The sequence below is a fragment of the Ranitomeya imitator genome, chromosome 1, assembly GCF_032444005.1.
Source record: "Ranitomeya imitator isolate aRanImi1 chromosome 1, aRanImi1.pri, whole genome shotgun sequence".
Classification (NCBI taxonomy): domain Eukaryota; kingdom Metazoa; phylum Chordata; class Amphibia; order Anura; family Dendrobatidae; genus Ranitomeya; species Ranitomeya imitator.
In genome coordinates, this window is record NC_091282.1 from 332,289,933 (window position 1) to 332,314,102 (window position 24,170).

The window sequence follows — 24,170 nt, forward strand, 5'->3', positions numbered from 1 at the left end:
TTTCTCCATTGGCTGATGAACAACATGTGGCTAACAGCCAGTAGTATTTAATGGTGGTTCACCAGCAGCTATCATGACCATAAGTTAGGCTCTCTAGCTGCGTAGATTTATTATGTAATATGAGGTTGCCATAATCTTTTAACGTTTCAATAAATGTGAAGTTTTATACTTGCCTTGCTTCATCGCAGGAGAAATCTTCTTTTTCATGTGCTTTTTAAAAAACCCTGCATACTGATCCCTTTATATTCTTTGCAATATTCAAATAAACTGTATGTATAATTCTATGAGAAAAATTTAGCCTGGTTAAGAGATATGTTTCTTAGTTTGCTTACAGTGTAAACGTAAATCCCTCGTCTACAGAATTCATCTGCACTTTAGCTCATGGAATGCAACCACTCCCATGTCAATCGAGTTATCTGACAGTTACTGTAAAAACAGGTTTACATAGTGTGAGTTACATGGGTGTAGACTACCTATGGCACCGACTTCTAAAAATATGGAACACAGGTAAGCAGAGTCAGCAGTCCTGAAAATTAAAAAAAAGATATTCATAATAAACAGGCGTGCAACACATAGGTAACAACAAAGATTTGTTTTTATTTGTTTGAAAATACATATACCATTTAGAATATATTCTTAGTCTGCCTCTCTGAGCAACAGTATAGAGAGATTTACATAAAAAAAATAAAATGTGAATAAAATCATATAAATAGCGTTCACCGTTGTTGAGTTGTGGAAATACAGCATTACATATATACCATTAAACATAACACTTTTCATATGTGTGCTACAGTTTTTAATATTCATTACATTGTGGCATGGTAAATACCACACTTGCAGAATCTTTATTGTTAAAAATATGTTTTTTTGTAAAAAGTTGACTACAGATGATTACATTATTATATCACTCAAACATGTTCTATACAGTATACTCGTATAAATGGTAAAACCAAATGAATGGATGTGACTGCTGCAGCCAAGCACTGGCCTCAGTAATCACGCTTGTCTTTCAGGTTGAAAACAATCTATATATTTTCCTATTATCAGACATTTCAGGCGGGAGTGAGGCTTACGGATCTTTAAATTAGATGATCTTTGGGGTTAAAAATACAACTAATCAGCCATATGTTTGCCAATCGATAGTCAATTAACAGCATTAGGGCTCATTCAGGCGTCCATGAAACTCGGTCTGAGCACGGACTGACTGTGGATCTGCTGAAGTGAACTCAACAGCCATATGAGGCTGTCGAGTCTGGGTCACGAGACCCATGTCCAGTCCGTGGATTGTGGTCCATGCTTGGACTGAGTTTCATGTAAGTCTGAGTGAGTCCTCCTTAGGCCGGCGTCACACTTGCGAGTTTTACGGACGTAAGAGCGCAGAAACTACGTCCGTAAAACTCGCAAAACATACGGCACAATTATTCTCTATGCCCCTGCTCCTATCTGCCGTATTTTACGGATCCGTATTATACGGCTTTCTACGGCCGTAGAAAATCGCAGCATGCTGCGTTTGTCACCGTACTGTGCAAGAAATACGCCAATGAAAGTCTATGGAAGCCTGAAAATACGGATCACACACGGACCAGCAGTGTGACTTGCGAGAAATACGCAGCGGTGTTAGCGAGAAAAGCCGGTAATTCATTGCGGTGTACAGTAAAATCACACTGACAGCTTCCAGTAGAATAGGTAGAATAAATGTGTACACATAGAATAGGTATATATATATATATATGTCAGCGAGACACACACATATATATATATATATTAATATTTCTTCAAGCGCTAGACAGCTTTAAAGCCGGTAATTCAATTACCTTTTGCTCTCTCCTTTCTAAACCCGACATGATAGGTGACATGGTTTACATGCAGTAAACCATGTCTTCTCCCCCTTTTTTTTGCATATTCCACACTACTAATGTTAGTAGTGTGTATATGCAAAATTTGGCCGTTCCATCTACTAAATTAAAGGGTTAAATGGCGGAAAAAATTGGCGTGGGCTCCCGCGCAATTTTCTCCGCCAAAGTAGTAAAGCCAGTGACTGAGGGCAGATATTAATAGCCTGGAGAGGGTCCACGGTTATTGGCCCCCCCCTGGCTAAAAACATCTGCCCCCAGCCACCCTAGAAAAGGCACATCTGGAAGATGCGCCTATTCTGGCACTTGGCCACTCTCTTCCCATTCCCGTGTAGCCGTGGGATATGGGGTAATGAAGGGTTAATGCCACCTTGCTATTGTAAGGTGACATTAAGCCAAATTAATAATGGAGAGGCGTCAATTATGACACCTATCCATTATTAATCCAATACTAGGAAAGGGTAAAAAAAACACAAACACATTAAAAATTATTTTAATGAAATAAAAACAAAGGTTGTTGTAATATTTTATTGAACGCCCATTCCAATCACTGAAGACCCTCGTTCTGTAAAAAAAAAAACAAAAAAACAACAATATCCTTACCTTCCGCAGATCTGTAAAGTCCAACGATGTAAATCCATCTGAAGGGGTTAAAATATTTTGCAGCCACGAGCTGTGCTAATGCATTGATGCTCGTGGCTGCAAAATCCCGGGGAATGAAGGTAAAGTAGGTCAATGACCTATATTTACCTGCATTTGCGGTGAGGCGCCCTCTGCTGGTTGTTCCTAGATCGTGGGAACTTTCCTAGAAAGCTCCCAGGCTCGAGTTCATAAGAGGCACCCTCTGCTGGTTGTCCTCATATGAACTCGAGCCTGGGAGCTTTCTAGGAAAGTTCCCACGATCTAGGAACAACCAGCAGAGGGCGCCTCACCGCAAATGAAGGTAAATATAGGTAATTGACCTACTTTACCTTCATTCCCTGGGGTTTTGCAGCCACGAACAACATTGCATTAGCAAAGCTCGTGGCTGCAAAATATTTTAACCCCTTCAGATGGATTTACATCGTTGGACTTTACAGATCTACGGAAGGTAAGGATATTGTTGGTTTATTATGTTTTTTTTGTTACAGAACGAGGGTCTTCAGTGATTGGATTGGGCGTTCAATAAAATATTACAACAACCTTTGTTTTTATTTCATTAAAATAATTTTTAATAATGTGTTTGTGTATTTTTTTAACCATTTCCTAGTATTGGATTAATAATGGATAGGAGTCATAATTGACGCCTCTCCATTATTAATTTGGCTTAATGTCACCTTACAATAGCAAGGTGGCATTAACCCTTCATTACCCCATATCCCACCGCTACACGGGAATGGGAAGAGAGTGGCCAAGTGCCAGAATAGGCGCATCTTCCAGATGTGCCTTTTCTGGGGTGGCTGGGGGCAGGTGTTTTTAGCCAGGGGGGGGGGGGCCAATAACCGTGGACCCTCTCCAGGCTATTAATATCTGCCCTCAGTCACTGGCTTTACTACTCTGGCGCAGAAAATTGCGCGGGAGCCCACGCCAAATTTTTCTGCCATTTAACCCTTTAATTTAGTAGATAGAACGGACAAATTTTGCATATACACACTACTAACATTAGTAGTGTGGAATATGCAAAAAAAATGGAGAGAAGACATGGTTTACTGTATGTAAACCATGTCTCATATCATGTCAGGTTTAGGAAGGAGAGCAAAAACCGGCAATTGAATTACCGGCTTTAAACCTATCTAGCGCTGTTTGAAGTTAAAATATATATACATATATGTGTCTAATGACATATATATATATATATATATATATATAGGCAGTATATAGATATATATATATTTTTTTAACACATGGATCCCTTGTATTGCCGTATGTCGGATTTGCAAGCCTGCGAGAAAAACACGCAGTACGGATGCCATACGGATTACATACGGAGGATGCCATGCGCAAAATACGCTGACACACCCTGCCTACGGAGGAGCTACGGACCACTATTTTGGGGACTTTTCAGCGTATTACGGCCGTAATATACGGACTGTATTGTTTTACGCTGTGTGTGACGCCGGCCTAACAATGCACACAGAACAATCAGTAATACATCTTAACAGATCTTTCTGTGTGAAAGGTGGTCGACGTTCATTAACAACATTGCGTATTTATAAAGGACGATGCACTGCAAAGAACTTAATTTTTAAGCCAGCCAAAAGATAATTTCACCTGAGGAACAAGCATTATGCTGTTAGTTGTGTGATTGGCAGCCTGCTTACACTGCACAATTATCGGTAACAAGATCTCTGAGGAATGCTCATTTCAGATAATCATGTAGTGTAAAAGCAACCAAACTGTAGTGTTCTTCAAAAGGATTATTAATAGGAACTTAAGAAAAATATTTCAAATTATAAGAATTTGCAAAAATATGTGTACTCATTACCTGCTCGTCTTATATTCTACATTTTAGGAAGCTATAGATTTTAGTTTAGTTCATCTTTCAAAGATGACCTCTCAGCTCTTCTGACTTATTTTTCTAAATATTAAATAGAAAAATAAATAAAAACAAAAATGAAACTTATAATACTTTAACATTAAATAAACAAGTAATCTGGAGCATGTTTTCTTTCAACCCTGCATTGTACTTACTGTTCCTTAGTTACTTCTGGAAATCTATGTCCCTTTGGCGATAGGGAGTCTCCCAACATACTGTCGGCACTGATTGGACTGTGTCACATTGTGAAGGAGCATGCTCCATTCATAAGGGTACCTGTTAATACCAATTGCTGAAGGGGTTGTCTTGCTTTCTTCATTTAAGAGCTCACTGCACCTCGGCCTCACAGCTCATTACCTGCCAGGAGTTAGTGAGCTCCTGAAGTTTGCCATTCCAGACGGTGGCATAACAGTGCCGCTGGCCTGAATTTTGGGCTCTTCGATGTGGCAAATACAACTTTGCCTCTTTAGCATTAAAGGAGCGTGACGGGACTGATGCTCATCGGATTCAGTGATTTAGCCAGCTTCAGAGCAGTTCACAAGCTCTAAAGCAAAGACTGCAATTTTATGCTCTTAGCCTATGAGACCAGACATCTGTGCAATGTATCAGTCTATCCAACCTAGGCAGCAAGTACTAAACCATAAAATTACAAATCCTTCCATTTTTGTGAACAGAGGTGATTATTAATAAGAGGTAAATTGTAGAAATGCTTGCAATTTGCAATTTTAACCAAATGGCAAAATTTGGCCGCAAATTGAAAAATGTTGAGGCTAAGCTACATTACACATTCAGTGAAATAAAATAAGGTTTGGGCTATACGCCCCTAGCCAGCTCCCCGACTGCCACAGGTGCACAGAACTCCATTAGGACTTGACGTAGATCAGCAGGGATACAAAGGCAATTGTTTCAGCTCCAGTTTTAAGGAGGTGGAACAACTGCCTTGGAATTCCATTACACATTCAGTGCCTATGAAATTCAATGCTTCCAGATTAATTTATTCATAAATATGGAATAAAAGGATAGTGCAATGTAAATTTCAAAGAAAAGATGCTCAAGAATTGTAATATTATAGGGAATACAGCCATTTTTTAATAGAGATATGACAGTACTGCCCACAACTCCTCTGTAAATGCAAGATATCTGTTTATACAAATTAATAAGAACTCCTAATTGAAAACTGTAGCTTTCATTAATGACTACTTATAATTGACAATTAAAATGATTGACTAGATAAAAATAGATATGTTCATATATAAAGCTGCCAAAATTTCTGAAACATATCTGCCATACTCTAGGAAGTCCTGGTGTAACTAGTATGACATATACATCAAGAAACAAATGCTCATTTGGGAAGGATAAATGTGCACATCTTGATAAAAGTGTCTAAAATAAGACATATGACTAAGGATAGGAGAAAATTTGAGGAGGACCTTTCAACAGTTTGAGCATATTAAACTGGCTACATCATAAAATAGTGGTTGTAGAACAGAGTAATTTTTCCCCTCTCCATTGCAGAGATATTAACTTGTAAAGTTTGTTACAACTCTAATAAGCCAGACTGGGCATTGCCCGAGATTAGCAACACAGAGGAAAAAAATGCACCCACAATATCTTAGGCTACGTTCACATTAGCGTCTTTGGGCGCAGCGTCGTCGACGCAACCCAAAACGCATGTCAAACCGCATACACAACGCAGCGTTTTTTGACGCATGCGTTGTCCTAAAATTTTATTATTCTTGACACAATTGAAGATAAAAAACGCCCAAAAAAGTGTCTAGACACTATAAGGAGAAAGACCCCCAATGGGATAGAAGAGGGTGGGTGTAATGGAATTTGTGTATATATACCCTTGCAGAGATGAATTCCTCCCATTTTGCTTGCGTTTCCAGCATCAAGATGGAGTGTCCCATGGAGAGTATCTACATGAATATGGAGTTGGATCTTGCCTTGACTAATGCTTATGCTCTTGTCACTGTCTAGACACTTCATCACTTGTTTTTTTACTCAAAAGGTGCATGCGTCGAACAACGCGGGTCAACGCAGGCACCTGCGCCCTATGCGTTTTGCATAGACACTAATTTGTTTTTTTGGTGCATTTACGACGCAAGTGCGTTGCATGCGTCGTTTACCGGAAATTTGTCGCAGGAAAAATGCAACATGTAGCGTCGGCCGCGCCCTGTCTGGTGCGCCCAAAATGACGCATGCGTCGTACAACGTTTGACAACGCATACCGGCGCATGTCCATGCGCCCCCCCATGTTAAAGATAGGGAGCATGACGCATGCGTCGGTATCCGTCGAGGACGCTGCGCCCAAAGATGCTAATGTGAACGTAGCCTTAGAACAGGTTTGCTCCTGTGTGAAATATCTCCAGTCTGCTTTCCTCACTAATCTCACTGCAAAGCTGTGGGTGATTACAAAGTGCCTGGTGTAGAACAGTGATGAGTGTAATTACAAACACCTTTCAGGTTTCAGCTCATGGAAGTCAGTGTGATTGAGAATACATGAGAGCACTATGAAAGGAGAGCTACAGAGGTGTTTATAATGAGGCAAAGCTCTGTTCTGCCGTACTGCCCCTTCCACAACACTATAGAAAATTAAGAATTCGGCATTCCTAATTCAGATGCAAAAAAAAAAAATAGAAATAATTTTATTGCTATGGGTACATCCACTGTTTGACGTTTCGGCCAACAATAGGCCTTCATCAGAAATTCTCTTTAGCTCTTGAGGATGAAAAGGTCAGGTGCACCTGAGCAGAAAAGACATGGAGAAACCGAATAGAGCACTGGAATTTTCTATATTATTGGAGCAGCATCATATTTGTGCACCCCTGAATATTGGAGTGCTGCGCAGCCCCATTTTGTACGTCCTTCCCCAACACTGTCAGGTAAGATAAAAATTGAAGAAGTGTTAGTACTCAAACTTATCTCAACTCTTCTCACAACCTTGGCAATCAGACACAGCTCTGCAATGAGTTCAGAGACATCAGACTGTCATTACATGTCTCACACAGGAGAAAGCCTCTTCTAACCTATTGAGGATGCGTGTTCTTTTTTTCCACTGTAAATTACTGCCTGCTTATGACTGGTCAATGTCATACAGGGGAAAAAAATACCGTATTTTTCAGACCATAAGACGCACTTTTTTTCCTCCAAATTTGGGAGGAAATGTGGGGTGTGTCTTATGATACGGATTTAATATGTGGAGAGGGGGCAGCATCGAGATCGCACTGGGATCCCACACGTAGGAAGCAGGAAAATGTCCCCGCTGCAGGAATCCGGCGCTGGGGAAACCATGTGGTCCCGATACTTAAAGTGAGGTGAATATTCCTTAGCGGCTTCCCCGGCCACCTGTCAGCGCCGAGCAGTAAGCAGTAAATAAATATTCCTTCACTTAAACAGCGGACCCACATGGCTTCCCCAGCGCTGGATTCCTGCAGCAGCTGGGGATATAGTGTGTCCAATGGAGGAGGGGGCAGGGTGCCAGAGGAGGGATCGCTGCATACTTGACAGCGCAGCACTGGCCAGGCTGTGCTGGATGCTGAGTGCTTCCTGCTCTGGCATAGGACCTGTGTGAGGTCATGAAGAGGGAGGGCTGGAGCATCACATGACAGAACAGAGCCCCCCTCTTCATGTCGTCATCACAGGTCCTTCAGACATAGCACTAGAATCTGCAAGCTTCCTGTTATGACCTGTGGAGAGGCAACAAGAGGGAGGGCTCCGTGCGATCATGGGATGCTCCAGCTCTTTACCTCACCACACTGACTGGTTGCAGGACCTGCACAGCCTGAACAACTAAGAATTCATTAAAAGGATAGTCACTATAACACACAAAAAAGCACTCCACCACTCCTGTGGTGAACTATAACTTCCAGCATGTCATATCATCTGCAGGACATGCTGGGAGTTATAATTCTCCCATGGGATCTTAAAGCAGCACTCCAGTGTTATTTCTCAGTGCTGGAGTGGTGCTTTAAATATAAGCCCTGTGCCCAGATACTCACCCTCCAGCGTCTTCATATAGTACTTTATAGACACCACACTGGTCCTGCAGCACCGTCTTCTACCCGTAGCTTCCAACATAATAATATACTATTATATATAATAACACCACATATAGTAGTATGTTATTTATGTTATTAAATATTTTACCACATTTTTTTGCTTCAAATATTTTTTGCCTTATTTTCCACCTCTAAAACCTAGGTGCATCTTATAGTCCGATGCGTCTTATAGTCCAAAAAATACGGTATATACAGGTCCTTCTCAAAAAATTAGCATATAGTGTTACATTTCATTATTTACCATAATGTAATGATTACAATTAAACTTTCATATATTATAGATTCATTATGCACCAACTGAAATTTGTCAGGTCTTTTATTGTTTTAATACTGATGATTTTGGCATACAACTCCTGATAACCCAAAAAACCTGTCTCAATAAATTAGCATATTTCACCCATCCAATCAAATAAAAGTGTTTTTTAATAACAAACAAAAAAACCAACAAATAATAATGTTCAGTTATGCACTCAATACTTGGTCGGGAATCCTTTGGCAGAAATGACTGCTTCAATGCGGCGTGGCATGGAGGCAATCAGCCTGTGACACTGCTGAGATGTTATGGAGGCCCAGGATGCTTCAATAGCGGCCTTAAGCTCATCCAGAGTGTTGGGTCTTGCGTCTCTCAACTTTCTCTTCACAATATCCCACAGATTCTCTATGGGGTTCAGGTCAGGAGAGTTGGCAGGCCAATTGAGCACAGTAATACCATGGTCAGTAAACCATTTACCAGTGGTTTTGGCACTGTGAGCAGGTGTCAGGTCGTGCTGAAAAATGAAATCTTCATCTCCATAAAGCATTTCAGCCGATGGAAGCATGAAGTGCTCCAAAATCTCCTGATAGCTAGCTGCATTGACCCAGCCCTTGATGAAACACAGTGGACCAACACCAGCAGCTGACATGGCACCCCACACCATCACTGACTGTGGGTACTTGACACTGGACTTCAGGCATTTTGGCATTTCCTTCTCCCCAGTCTTCCTCCAGACTCTGGCTCCTTGATTTCCGAATAACATGCAAAATTTGCTTTCATCAGAAAAAAGTACTTGGGACCACTTGGCAACAGTCCAGTGCTGCTTCTCTGTAGCTCAAAAGTGGCTTTACCTGGGGAATGCGGCACCTGTAGCCCATTTCCTGCACACGCCTGTGCACGGTGGCTCTGGATGTTTCCACACCAGACTCAGTCCACTGCTTCCTCAGGTTCCCCAAGGTCTGGAATCGGTCCTTCTCCACAATCTTCCTCAGGGTCCGGTCTCCTCTTCTCGTTGTACAGCGTTTTCTGCCACATTGTTTCCTTCCAACAGACTTACCATTGAGGTGCCTTGATACAGCACTCTGGGAACAGCCTATTTGTTGAGAAATTTCTTTCTGGGTCTTACCCTCTTGCTTGAGGGTGTCAATGATGGCCTTCTTGACATCTGTCAGGTCGCTAGTCTTACCCATGATGGGGGTTTTGAGTAATGAACCAGGCAGGGAGTTTATAAAAGCCTCAGGTATCTTTTGCATGTGTTTAGAGTTAATTAGTTGATTCAGAAGATTAGAGTAATAGGTCGTTTAGAGAACCTTTTCTTGATATGCTAATTTATTGAGACAGGTTTTTTGGGTTATCAGGAGTTGTATGCCAAAATCATCAGTATTAAAACAATAAAAGACCTGACAAATTTCAGTTGGTGGATAATGAATCTATAATATATGAAAGTTTAATTGTAATCATTACATTATGGTAAATAATGAAATTTAACACTATATGCTAATTTTTTGAGAAGGACCTGTACACCCAGAGAAAAATCTAAAGTAACGCCTACTTTGGCTTATAAATTATAATCTATACTTTTGCAAGCTAATATCTCTAATGACATATTAAAATATAAAAACTATGTTTTAGTCAGTTCTGCTGCAATTATTCCACAATGTGGCCAGTTTAACATGCTCAAACTGGAGAAAAGGTCCTCTTTAAATATAAACCATGCAGAATAATTTTCTTGTATTACACATTTATACTTACAAGTAATGAAAAAAACTCAATAAGGGAACGCATTTCCATATGAGTTCGTTCAGGTTCTTATAATGTACTCTAAAAGCATCACACTTTAAAAAACATAATCATTACCACTTTGAAATGTTTCACAATTAATGCCAAGTATGCAGTATTTATTTTGTTGCACCTTGTTAAAACTCATGCTGAGGTATCATTAGGCCTTTAGAGTTAAATTGTTAGGTAGCTATACTCGATGTATGTTACTTTTAGTACACAGGCAAAGAAAGTGATACAGTGACCTTTCATGGTGACTTGCCTATAAAATGTGTATCATTTATGTGTTAAAGAAATTTCTCATATACAGTAGCAAGTAATTTAGAGATATTTAATATTAGTCATGCAACTAATACATTTTTTAAAGGAGATGTCAGAGTTTTTTTTTCTTTAGATAAAAATATAGTCTTCTTCCGGAAAGAACTGCACTCTTTTCCATAGATTGTATTTGATGCTGCAATTCACTTGAATGGAGTTTAGCTGCAACACCAGACAAAGTGTGATTAGTCACTATAACATTTTTTTTTTTAGAAGAAAAGAAGACCCCATAATGGTTTCAGATGTGTAAGTATCCACTAGCACTGGACACAATGCTGCTACCTACAATACAAATGTGAGAGATTTCATTCCTCTAAAATGTAATTCCAGAATCTTAATTGTGCGTATGTTCACACAGAGATTTTTGAGGCAGTCAAAATAGTGAGCCTTCTACTGGAAACTGCTTTAGGAAACTCTCCCTTCTGAGGAATTTTTTCATTTCCGGAAGCATTTATGCATTTTTTTTCATAAAATGTATTTCTTTTTTGCAGCCTTTTGTTTGGACAGTGTCTATTTTGGATCATTTGCCATCACCCCCTGCATTAAAGTAAACTAGGAAAATGTACCAAGATAGAAAAAAAATATTATTGACAAGGGAATGATGCTAACCATGACAGTACTGCAATTGCTGTCATGATCCAATCATGGCCTCATGCTATGTGGGAAGGGTGCATTCTGGCTTCTCGTAGGGAAGCAAACAGGCAGTGATACCATGGAAAGACCAGAAGTATTGATACATTTCATCTGTACAAGTTATTTTGCACAACTTTATGTTAGAAACAATACTTGGACAAGGATCTATTGATAGGCAGAAGGCTGAAACCATACAGATAGAATGAAAAAAAAATTCAAGAATCAACATCCCCTAAGCAAATAAAATAAATTTTAGGGCCACAAAAACAGAATAGATTTATATTGGCTAAACCAGCCGATATCGACAGGTTCAGACATCTGTCAAAAGTGTACGCGGGCACTGGCCAACTGATGGTCAGAAGAGGTGTTGATCGTGCATGTCTGATTTTGAACTGCTGGTCGTTTTGTTCTCCTGAGATAAGACACTGGCCGACATATCAGTTTGCGGCTTTCTCTTAGAAAACACAGGAGTGCTCGGCCCAGCCTGCACTTTTGTTTAAGGGTATGTGCACACTTTCAGGTTTTTTCACATTTTTTCATGATAAAAACGCTATAAAAACTCATTAAAAACGCATACATTATGCATCCTATCATTTAGAATGCATTCTGCATGTTTTGTGCACATGATGCGTTTTTTCCATGAAAAAAACGCATCGCGGTAAAAAAGCAGCATGTTCATTAATTTTGCGGATTTTCTGTGTTTTTCCCGCTATTTTATGCATTTTGGAAAAAACGCACCAAAAACGCGTAAAAAACGCACGAAAAAACGCGAAAAAAACTAATGCGGATTTCTGGCAGAAATGTCCGGTTTTTGTCAGGAAAATTTCTGCAAGAAATCCTGACATGTGCACATACCCTAACAGAACTGAGTCAGCCAAGCTATCGGCCGAAACATTGTTTACACAGTTCAATAGAAAAAAATTGACGGCACCGCTCTGCGAGAGAATCCTATGTCACAAGTGTTATGAGCAAATGCAGGCTGTACTTTGGGATTCCGGTGCTCCTCCAGAATAAACATCATAATAAATATCATGGAAAAAAGAAGATGGATAGCACTCACCGATCCTTATCAAAATTCCGTACTCTATTCAAACGATTAAATCATGGCCAGGAGAGTGGGTCTAGGAGTGTGCGAGCAAGTGGGAAAAACCCAATGTGGCTAAACAAAGAAAGGGGCAATTAACAGTAAAAAGAAAGCATTTAAACTACTAAAGCAGGATGGAACCGTTGAAGCTCTAAAAAACTATAGGGAGAAAAATACTTTACCTAAAAAAACTAATTAAAGCTAACAAAAAGGAAAGAGAAGCACATTGCTACGGAGAGAAACTAATGACAAACTGTTCTTCAACTATATCAATAGTAAAAGAATCATAAGTGAAAGTGTAGTCCCCTTAAAAAATTGTGAGGAAAGAATGGTTGTAGATTACGAGGAAAAAGCTAATATACACTGCTCAAAGAAATAAAGGGAACACTAAAATACCACATCCTAGATATCTCTGAAATATTTCAGTTGCAAATCTTTATTCAATATATAGTGGAATGTGTTGAGAACAATAAAACATAAAAATGATCAATGTAAATAAAAATGAATATCCCATGGAGGTCTCGATTGGGAATGATACTCAAAATCAAAGTGGAAAATCAAATTATAAGCCTATCCAACTTCAGTGGAAATGACTCAAGACAAGGAAATGATGTTCAGTTGTGTGTGTGTTGCCTCCATGTGCCTGTATGACCTCCCTACAATGCCTGGGCATGCTCCTGATGAGGCGGCAGATGGTCTCCTGAGGGATCTCCTCCCAGTTCTGGACTAAAGCATCCGCCAACTCCTGGACAGTCTGTGGTGCAATGTTGGTGGATAGTGCGAGACATGATGTCCCAGATGTGTTCAATCGGATTCAGGTCTGGGGAATGGACAGACCAGTCCATAGCTTCAATGCCTTCATGTTGCAGGAACTGCTGACACACTTCAGCCATAAGAGGTCTGGCATTGTCCTGCATTAGGAGGAACCCAGGGCCAACCGCACCAGCATATGGTCTCACAAGGGGTCTGAGGATCTCATCTTGGTACCTAATGGCAGTCAGGCTACCTCTGGCGGGCACATGGAGGGCTGTGCGTCCCTCCAAAGAAATGCCACCCCACACCATTACTGACCCACTGCCAAACCGGTCTTGCTGAAGGATGTTGCAGGCAGCACATTGCTCTACACGGCATCTTCAGACTCTGTCGTATCTGTCACATGTGCACAGTGTGCACCTGCTTTCATCTGTGAAGAGCACAGGGCGCCAGTGGTGAATTTGCCAATCCTGGTGTTCTGAGACAAATGCCAATCGTCTTGCACGGTGTTGGGTGGTGAGCACAACCCCCATCTGTGGACGTTAGTTTCTAACCGTTTTTGCAGACACATGCACATTTGTGGCCTTGTGGCCTGATGGAGGTCATTTTGCAGGGCTCTGGCAGTGCTCCTCCTGTTCCTCCTTGCACAAAGGCTGAGGTAGCGGTCCTGCTGCTGGGTTGTTGCCCTCTTACGGCCCCCTCCACATCTCCTGGTGTACTGGCTTGTCTCCTGATAGCGCCTCCAGTCTCTGGACACTACTCTGACAAACACAGCAAACCTTCTTGCCACAGCTCAAATTCATGTGTCATCCTGGATGAGCTGCACTACCTGAGCCTCTTGTGTGGGTTGTAGAGTCCGTCTCGTGCTACCACGAGTGTGAAAGCACAACCAACATTCAAAAGTAACGAAAACATCAGCCAGAAAGCATTGGTACTGAGATGTGGTCTGTGGTCCCCACCTGCAGAACTACTCCTTTATTGAGTGTGTCTTGATAATTGCCAATAATTTCCATCTATTGTCTATTCCATTTGAACAACAGCATGTGTAATTGATTGTCAATCAGTGTTGCTTCCTAAGTGGACAGTTTGATTTCACAAAAGTTTGATTTACTTGGAGTTATATTCTGTTGTTTAAGTGTTCCCTTTATTTTTTTGAGCAGTATGAACCCCTCAGTGACAGAGCCAAATTTTTGAAATCTGACCAGTGTCACTTTATGTGGTAATAACTCTGCAATGCTTCAACAAATCCCAGTGATTTTGAGTTTGTTTTTTCGGGACACATTATACTTTATGATAATGGTAAATTTAGGTCAATATGTTTTGTGTTTATAAAAAATAAAAAAAATTTGAGAAAAATGTTAACATTAGCAATTTTCTAAATTTGAATGATTATCCCTTTAATCCAGATAGTCATACCACAGCAAGCCATTAATAAATAACATTTCCCACGTCTGCTTTACATCAGCACCATTTGTAAAATGTTATTTTATTTTGTTAGCATTTTAGGAGGTTTTAAAATGTAGCAGCATTTTTTAATTTTTTCAAGGAAATTTACAAAATTTTTTTTTTTTTTAGGGACTTATACATGTTTGAAGTGACTTTAGGGGTCCCATATATTGAGAAAACCCCAAACGTGATACCATTTTAAAAACAGCACCCCTAGACATATTACATAGTAACATAGTAACATAGTTAGTAAGGCCGAAAAAAGACATTTGTCCATCCAGTTCAGCCTATATTCCATCATAATAAATCCCCAGATCTACGTCCTTCTACAGAACCTAATAATTGTATGATACAATATTGTTCTGCTCCAGGAAGACATCCAGGCCTCTCTTGAACCCCTCGACTGAGTTCGCCATCACCACCTCCTCAGGCAAGCAATTCCAGATTCTCACTGCCCTAACAGTAAAGAATCCTCTTCTATGTTGGTGGAAAAACCTTCTCTCCTCCAGACGCAAAGAATGCCCCCTTGTGCCCGTCACCTTCCTTGGTATAAACAGATCCTCAGCGAGATATTTGTATTGTCCCCTTATAAACTTATACATGGTTATTACATCGCCCCTCAGTCGTCTTTTTTCTAGACTAAATAATCCTAATTTCGCTAATCTATCTGGGTATTGTAGTTCTCTCATCCCCTTTATTAATTTTGTTGCCCTCCTTTGTACTCTCTCTAGTTCCATTATATCCTTCCTGAGCACCGGTGCCCAAAACTGGACACAGTACTCCATGTGCGGTCTAACTAGGGATTTGTACAGAGGCAGTATAATGCTCTCATCATGTGTATCCAGACCTCTTTTAATGCACCCCATGATCCTGTTTGCCTTGGCAGCTGCTGCCTGGCACTGGCTGCTCCAGGTAAGTTTATCATTAACTAGGATCCCCAAGTCCTTCTCCCTGTCAGATTTACCCAGTGGTTTCCCATTCAGTGTGTAATGGTGATATTGATTCCTTCTTCCCATGTGTATAACCTTACATTTATCATTGTTAAACCTCATCTGCCACCTTTCAGCCCAAGTTTCCAACTTATCCAGATCCATCTGTAGCAGAATACTATCTTCTCTTGTATTAACTGCTTTACATAGTTTTGTATCATCTGCAAATATCGATATTTTACTGTGTAAACCTTCTACCAGATCATTAATGAATATGTTGAAGAGAACAGGTCCCAATACTGACCCCTGCGGTACCCCACTGGTCACAGCGACCCAGTTAGAGACTATACCATTTATAACCACCCTCTGCTTTCTATCACTAAGCCAGTTACTGACCCATTTACACACATTTTCCCCCAGATAATTTTGAAAACATATTGAAAACTGCTGTCAGGTAGTTTATTAACCCTTCAGGTGCTTTACAGGAATTAATGCAAAGTGGTATGACAGAAATGAAAATGTGTATTTTTACCACCTAAATGCCTCTAACTTCTTATCAGATTACTAGAGCAGTCAGACTCTAAGGCCATGTTCACACGTTGCGTCGGGTCCCTGCGGGTTCTCCCACAGCGGATTTGATAAATCTGCAGGGCAAAACCGCTTCGGTTATCCCTGCAGATTTATCACGTTTTGTCCTGCGGTTTCCGCTGTGGGATTTCCTACTATTGATGCTGCATATGCAGCATCAATAGTAATGTTAAAAATAAAAAATAATGATATACTCACCCTCTGACGTCCCGATCTCCTCGGCGCTGCAGGCGGCGGTCCGGTTCCAAAGATGCTGTGCGAGAAGGACCTTCGTGACGTCACAGTCATGTGACCACGACGTCACCGCAGGCCCTGCTCGCACAGCAACCCAGACCGGACGGCCGCGTGCAGCGCTGAGAGGTGAGTATAACATTATTTTTTATTTTAATTCTTTTTTTAACCACAAATATGGTTCCCGGGGCCTGGAGGAGAGTCTCCTCTCCTCCAACCCGGGTATAACCCACACATTATCCGCTTACTTCCCGCATGGTGGGCACAGCCCCATGCGGGAAGTAAGCGGATCAATGCATTTCTATGGGTGCAGAATCGCTGCGATTCTGCACAAAGAAGTGACATGCTGCGGGTTATAAACCGCTGTGTTTCTGTGAGGTTTTTCCCGCAGCATCTGCACAGCGGTTTGCGGTTTCCCATTGGTTTACATGTTACTGTAAACGCAATGGAAACTGCTGCGGACCCGCAGCATCAAAATCGCCGCGGTTCCGCAGTAAAAACCGCAAAGTGTGCACATAGCCTAAGGCCACTATTTGGACATGAATTGCCATGGCAAACATCAGGACCACAAAATCATGATCTGAGAGCACCAGTTTAGATAAAGAGGAAGCCCCCACACTCTGTTAACCATTTCTAATTATGTAGTCACTATTGACAGCAGCATCTAAGGGGTTAAACAGATTTGAAAGGTGCAAATACTGATCATCGCTGATACAGCAAATTGTCAGCTATAGTGCACAACCAACAGCTGCAGGATTGTCACCTGTATGGGGAGGCTATTCTCTTATATCTCACGTCAGTTAAAAGACGTATTGGCGGTCATTAAGGGGTTAAACACCTTCGCCACCATATTCACGGTGGAAAATGAAATGCTAGGTGAAATGCAGAGAGAAAAAGAAAACCCTATAATAAGGGTCACCAATCTAACCCAAGAAGAGGTGCGAAACTGGCTAAATAAGATTAAAATAGATAAATGGCATACACCCACGAGTACTAAGAGATCTAAGTAATGTAATAGACAAGCAATTATTTCTTATATTTAGGGACTCTATAGTGATGGGGTCTTTTCCACAGGACTAGCACATAGCAAATGTGGTACCAATATTCAAAAAGGGCTCTAAAAGTGAACCTGGAAATTATAGGCCAGTAAGTCTAACCTCTACTATTGCTAAAATATTTGAAGGGTTTCTGAGGGATTTTATTCTGGATTATCTCAATGAGAATAACTGTTTAACTCCATATCAACATGGGTTTATGAGGAATCGCTCCTGTCAAACCAATCTAATCAGTTTTTATGAAGAGGTAAGCTATATACTGGACCAAGGTGAGTCATTGGACGTGGTATATCTCGATTTTTCCAAAGCGTTTGATACCGTGCCACACAAGAGGTTGGTACATAATATGAGGATGCTGGGTCTGGGGGAAAATGTGTGTAAATGGGTAAGTAACTGGCTTAGTGATAGAAAGCAGAGGGTGGTTATAAATGGTATATTCTCTAACTGGGTCGCTGTGACCAGTGGGGTACCACAGGGGTCGGTGTTGGGACCTATTCTCTTCAGTATATTTAGTAACGATCTGGCAGGAGGTTTGTACAGTAAAATATCAATATTTGCAGATGATACAAAACTATGTAAAGCAGTCAATACAAGAGAAGATAGTATTCTGCTACAGATGGATCTGGATAAGTTGGAAACTTGGGCCGGAAGGTGGCAGATGCAGTTTAACAATGATAAATGTAAAGTTATACACATGTGAAGAAGGAATCAATATCACCATTACACACTAAACGGGAAACCACTGGGTAAATCTGACAGGGAGAAGGACTTGGGGATCCTAGTTAATGATAAACTTACCTGGAGCAGCCAGTGCCAGGCAGCGGCTGCCAAGGCAAACAGGATCATGGGGTGCATTAAAAGAGGTCTGGATACACATGATGAGAGCATTATACTGCCTCTGTTCAAATCCCTGGTTAGACTGCACATCGAGTACTGTGTACAGTTTTGGGCACCGGTGCTCAGGAAGGATGTAATGGAACTAGAGCGAGTACAAAGGAGGGAAACAAAATTAATAAAGGGGATGGAGAACTACAATACCCAGAGAGATTAGCAAAATTAGGATTATTTAGTCTAGAAAAAAGACGACTGAGGGGCGATCTAATAACCATGTATAAGTATATAAGGGGACAATACAAATATCTCTTCGAGGCTCTGTTTATACTAAGGAAGGTGACGGTTACAAGGGGACATTCTCTGCTCTGGAGGAGAGAAGGTTTTTCCACCAATATAGAAGATTATTCTTTACTGTCAGGGCAGTGAGAATCTGGAATTCCTTTCTTGAGAAGGTGGTGATGGCAAACTCAGTCGAGGGGTTCAGGAGTGGCCTGGATGTCTTCCTGGAGTGTAACAATATTTTATCTTACAGTTATTAGGTTCTTTAGAAGGACGTAGATCTGGGGATTTATTCTGACGGAATATAGGCTGAACTGGATGGACAAATGTCTTTTTTTTGGCCTTGCTAACTATGTTACATTTATGTACCTTGTAAAAAAAAAATCATGTATGTAACATCTCTTACTAAGTAGCAGATAATAACACTAAAAATGTCCATACATAAGTGATAACAATGGTTTGGCTGACAGCTCTATGATCTCCTGACTCACCCATACACAATCTTACGCTTGGCTAAGCATTCATGTGTTCTCAGTGGAGAGAGTGAGGAAAGCCTCTGCCAGAGAGCTTGGCAGTGGTTATTTCACACAGATCAAAAGGGTCTTGTGTTAGAATTCAAAGTGCCTGATGCTTATCTCCCTTGGGAGTGCATTGGGAGGCCCTGTACAAATTAGATGGTTGGTCAATACAGCAGGTATAAGCACGTTAACCCAACTTGAAGCTAGCCTGTTTTGGGTCCATTAGTTTTTCAATAAAAGAGGATTAGAAACCTCTGCAGCTCAAAAGGAATCTCTTCCCAAGCCTTTTGATTTGGCGAGATGTAAAATATAATAGTAGCTATATTTAGATCTTGGGCACTCAATTATGCATATGTTTTGCAGAGCTTCTAAAGATGCAACAAAAGAAACACCTAAAATGATATCACATAGATAAAGGCAATACAATAATGATCTGTACCATATATAAAAACAAAAGTAGTCCTTGAAAAAATAACACCACTCTTGATGTGTTGTCTTCTCTTCACACAAACAGAATTCTCTGAACACATTTACAAGATAAGTCGGCAACATTTAAGAGATATTGTTACTGGTAAAATGATTCACACACACACTGACTTTTACAAAGACACACAGAAATGTACAGTAAATAGAATAAATAAATACTTTTCATCATCTTTATAAGTTATTTAAAAACACTGATATCTGAGGACACAAAATGTACTTAGTAAGAGCCTATGATAATAGCAGATTATTATAGCATTTTCTAATTTTATGGAGCCTTTATTAAACACTTTGTAACACTGTTTATGCCAAGGTGCCTTGCCTATACGACCCTGAATTCATAAATCAAATTGTCACATCCATGGCAGATATCTAAAAAAATAAGATTAAAAACCTACCTGGGAAATGCTACTTAAAGCTTCCATATACATTACCTGATGACTAACTGTACTATGTAGGTTCTATTTGTAGACAGTTGTTTCAGTAGCGATTTCTTACTTTTATTGTAGTGATATGTTTAAGCTTTTTTTGAAGTATCCATTCTACTTAGAAAAGCAAATAATACTAATTTAAGACAAATTGGTGATACTATCAGGCTAACTTCAATCTTTTATTATGGCCGGAAGTCCAAGCAGGAGCAGTTTGAGCAAGATTTGCAGAATTTCATGCTGAGCAGTGATGCCTGACAGACCCGATGACTAACTGTGTTTATCAGGAAACGGACAATTCCACAATACAAAAGATCTTACACAGAAGTGCACTTTGCGTAGTATAGCGGTATGCCACAAAGCATATGTATCTAATCCTGCAAGTTATAATGAATGGCTCTCACACTGAAAGAAGGGTGTTGTACTTGTATAGTTATTCCTGCCTTGCTGTGATATTTAGTATATAATGTACTTTAATTATGAAAAATCAATGCAAAAAAAGCTGCTCTGTTGCTGACAGCAACTAGAATTTTTCTAGTGCAGGTTAGAAAATGAAAGCATTGACCTACTTGATACAGACAACTCCTTTTCTTGTGGACTAATTTTCATAAATGAGCCCATTGTTGGCATGAAAACCATTGCATCGCTTAATTTGTTATGAAACCGCACATTATGAGCGCTCCTAAATAGAGACATGCCAGTATTTTCAAATTCAGATAAACTGCCTGTAAAAAGTGATGAGTGATCTACCAAGTCAATCTATGCTAGTTTTGAATGTTTCAATAACTGAGACTCTTTTCATATGAACAAATGTTTCTGTGCTCATTTGTGTCCCTTCCATCCAACCCTTCAGTTTGCATTGCAAGTAAATGTCTGTTTACAAGAGTGAAGGTGCTGATGACAAACCAAAATGGTGTGGAGTCACCAGAAAACATGCAATCAAGAACAAACAAGTGAATTATCGCTTGAAATTTGATTATGGACTATCTTTATAATGGGCCAAGAGTGTTTGGGCAATAATTATTCCAGTTAATTCAGCGCAGACCAAATGGGGTCTGACATGAGAAGTGCAGTCCATACACCGTGTGCACAACTATTAGGCAAGTGAGTATTTTGACCGTATCATAATTTTTATGCAGATTTTCCTACTTCAGGCTATATAAGCTTATTAGCTTATAAGCTTATTGGATGAAGCCGATCATGCAATGTATATTTGTGTAATAAGGAAGGGATGGCCTAAGGATATCAACACCCTTCATCAAGGTGTGCAGAATTATTAGGCTGCTTATTTTCCTCAGGCAAATTGGGCCAAAAAATTAATTTAACTGACTGTGAAGAGTCAAAAATTGTTAATGGTGCTTTCACATTGAATTCAGCACTTGTTTCTTGGCCCCGTCGGGGCTTGGTTCCACACCACCCGCAAACCGTATGTGCCAACGGGGCCATAGACTGTTATGGTGCCAACAGAGTGAACGTCAACTCTGATGTGCATCATTTTCGGGAGCGTACTTCTACTCGAGGCGAACACTCAGATGTAGTGGTAGTGGATGTAGTGTCCAGTAGGAGTACACTCGAGAACATTATACGTGGCAGAGGACACTTTCACTCGACGGCACCATTACAGTTTATTGTCCCGTCGGTGCGTAGATCCGAATCCAGTTTTGCGGGGTATTGTACGCAAACCCCGACGGGGCTAATGAACGCAATGTGAAAGCACCCTTAGTGTTACAGAGAGATGCAATTGTAGCACTTTTGAGATTGATAGTATATTGGGGTGTGCTCACAGAACCATCAAAAATGTTGGAAATGGTCGACAGGGTTGCAACAAATGTATTAAGAAAAAAAGACACACATCAACTACCAAAGATATGAGAAGAATCAAACATGAAGCAACCAGGGAGCCAATTATCCTTCCGTGCTGTCAGTGCCCAGAAGTACATTTTAAGTTGTTGGTTATTATTCTCACTATAACAGATGAATACAAACTACTGAGATGATAAAATTTAGTAGCATAATAATTCGGCACAATTATATTTGCAGAATAGTTCTGCACACTTAGATATTCTCCTAAGTAAGACAAAACCTCAGTTATTTTCTTAAATATTCAGGTTTACCAACCTTTTGGATATACCCACAGCACTGTAGTTGTTCAATAATAAAATCAATAAACCAAAATACAAATTGTGTAATAATTCTGCACACAATGAAGTCCGACATATTGGCAGAGAACCAAGTAAGATGGATTAGAGTGCCTTTACACTGGCTGATAATTAGAAAAAGCATTCTCAACAGGCGCCCAATCACTTGACAATTGAGCAAGATGCTCATTTATCCGGTGAAATGAATTGTAATCTTGTTTAGAAATCATTGTTCTCGCCAGCACATCGCCCTGTGTAAACAGGAGACAAGCTGCAAGAATATTGAAATTCTATCCATGAAGTACGTGTGGCCTGTTGTGCGGGTACTGATGTGTGGGTGTCCTTAAATGACTGCAGATCAGTTTGTATTGAGCCGATCAGCGTTCGTTTAATGGCCATGTTCGACCAGTGTCAATGCAGCCTTGCTGGAATTCAGCTTCTCTATATTTTGCAACCAAATCAAAGTTTTGCAAATTGATTTACATGAAGATAATCTTTCATCCATATTTCAAATGAGTTTCTGCATTGTAAGGTTTTATCAGATTTGATCTGCTTAACATAACCTTGAATGTTACTTGCATTGCACATCAACTTTCCCTGTTGCTAAAATGCATCTCACCCTAATTAGTGTAGAATAGGGACTTTGCTGTCTGCATCTACAGGACAATAGTAGTGTAGCTGTGCGGAAAGGGTCTTAAGAAGCATTACGCAACTGACAAGGTATTAGCAACTGCAATCATTCTCACTGTAAATTCCACAACATAAAAGATGTAAAATAATAGATTCAATAAAAAATAAATAATATCAATATATATTTATACATTTTCTCTGCTATACTCCAATAGATTGTGCCTATAAATAGTCCCTGCAATGATAAAGCTGTGCAGTCAAATAGTAGGAAGTAAATTTCGTAATAAATGTCTAACCAGAAACTCCAGACAGGAAAAACACAAGCCCAACTTTGGGGAATTTGCATACAGTAGAAAGTAGCTGCTCCTGGCAGGTAATGAGTTGACTAATAAATAATCACTGGATATGAAAAATAATCTGCTCTGTTTGTGCTAACATGTAACTACAGAAATCTGGATCTTGATCTCTATAAACTGTAATCCAATTAAAATCATATTTTAACAAGGATTACTAGCACATTCACACTCACCTATTTATATGAAGGGTTTCTGAAATCAAGATCAAACTTGTATTGAGTTCTTTGGTTTAACAATAAACTAACAAGGCCAAATGGAAAAAAGAAAAGAAACTAAATAAGGAAATAACGGGAAACCCTTTCTTTCAGTAGCGGTTTCCTCTGCTACTAGAACTGGCTTCAGTTCCTGGCACTTATTAAAGTAAATAAACTGGCCATTAAGATATTTTATAACCCTTTCACTTCTGATGGGACTTGATTGCATTGCTGAACAAATGATTTCCAGGGCTCCATGGCAGTGGGAGATTTCATGCTGTGGTGGATGTGACTGTGCTTCTCTCTTAGAAGAGGCCCCTTTACTTGTTCTCGATCAGTGTCTGGACCTTGTACACAAGATCTCGGGCAAGCTTCAGGATATGCTTTATGTTGTGTCTCTCTGCCATCTCTAGAAAACAAAAATGTAAAGATGAAAGACTTGCATTTACATTATAGTTATAAACAAATGTATCAATTTATTGTGTGACGAAAAGTTCCAGGTACACTTTTTGGTCATCAGATCAGAGGGAAGTTTCTGGTATGTTTCAGCTGTGCCATCTGTGTTAATTATTTTACTTATGTAGTTATTTTAATTTATACTTGGACATTGGAGCAAACTATTAGCTGTGCAAGGATGGAAAACAAGTTTGAGCCTTAGAATACAGATATTTTCAAGCAGAGATGGCTCAGTAATCAAAGTACCACATATATCATATACTAGATGGTGGCCCGATTCTAACGCATCGGGTATTCTAGAATATGCATGTCCACGTAGTATATTGCCCAGTCACGTAGTATATTGCCCAGCCATA

At 40.0% G+C, this 24,170-nt stretch overlaps 1 protein-coding gene across 1 annotated transcript in view; it reads right to left on the bottom strand.

Annotated features, from left to right (window-relative positions):
• Window positions 1-22,978: 22,978 nt before the first annotated feature.
• SGSM1 (small G protein signaling modulator 1) overlaps window positions 22,979-24,170 on the bottom strand; it is a 446,836-nt gene continuing 445,644 nt past the window's right edge. Inside the window, exon 25 of the mRNA XM_069759191.1 lies at window positions 22,979-23,767. Within this exon, the coding sequence (XP_069615292.1) occupies window positions 23,679-23,767 (89 nt within the window). The 3' untranslated portion in view covers window positions 22,979-23,678. The remainder of the gene's footprint in view (window positions 23,768-24,170) is intronic.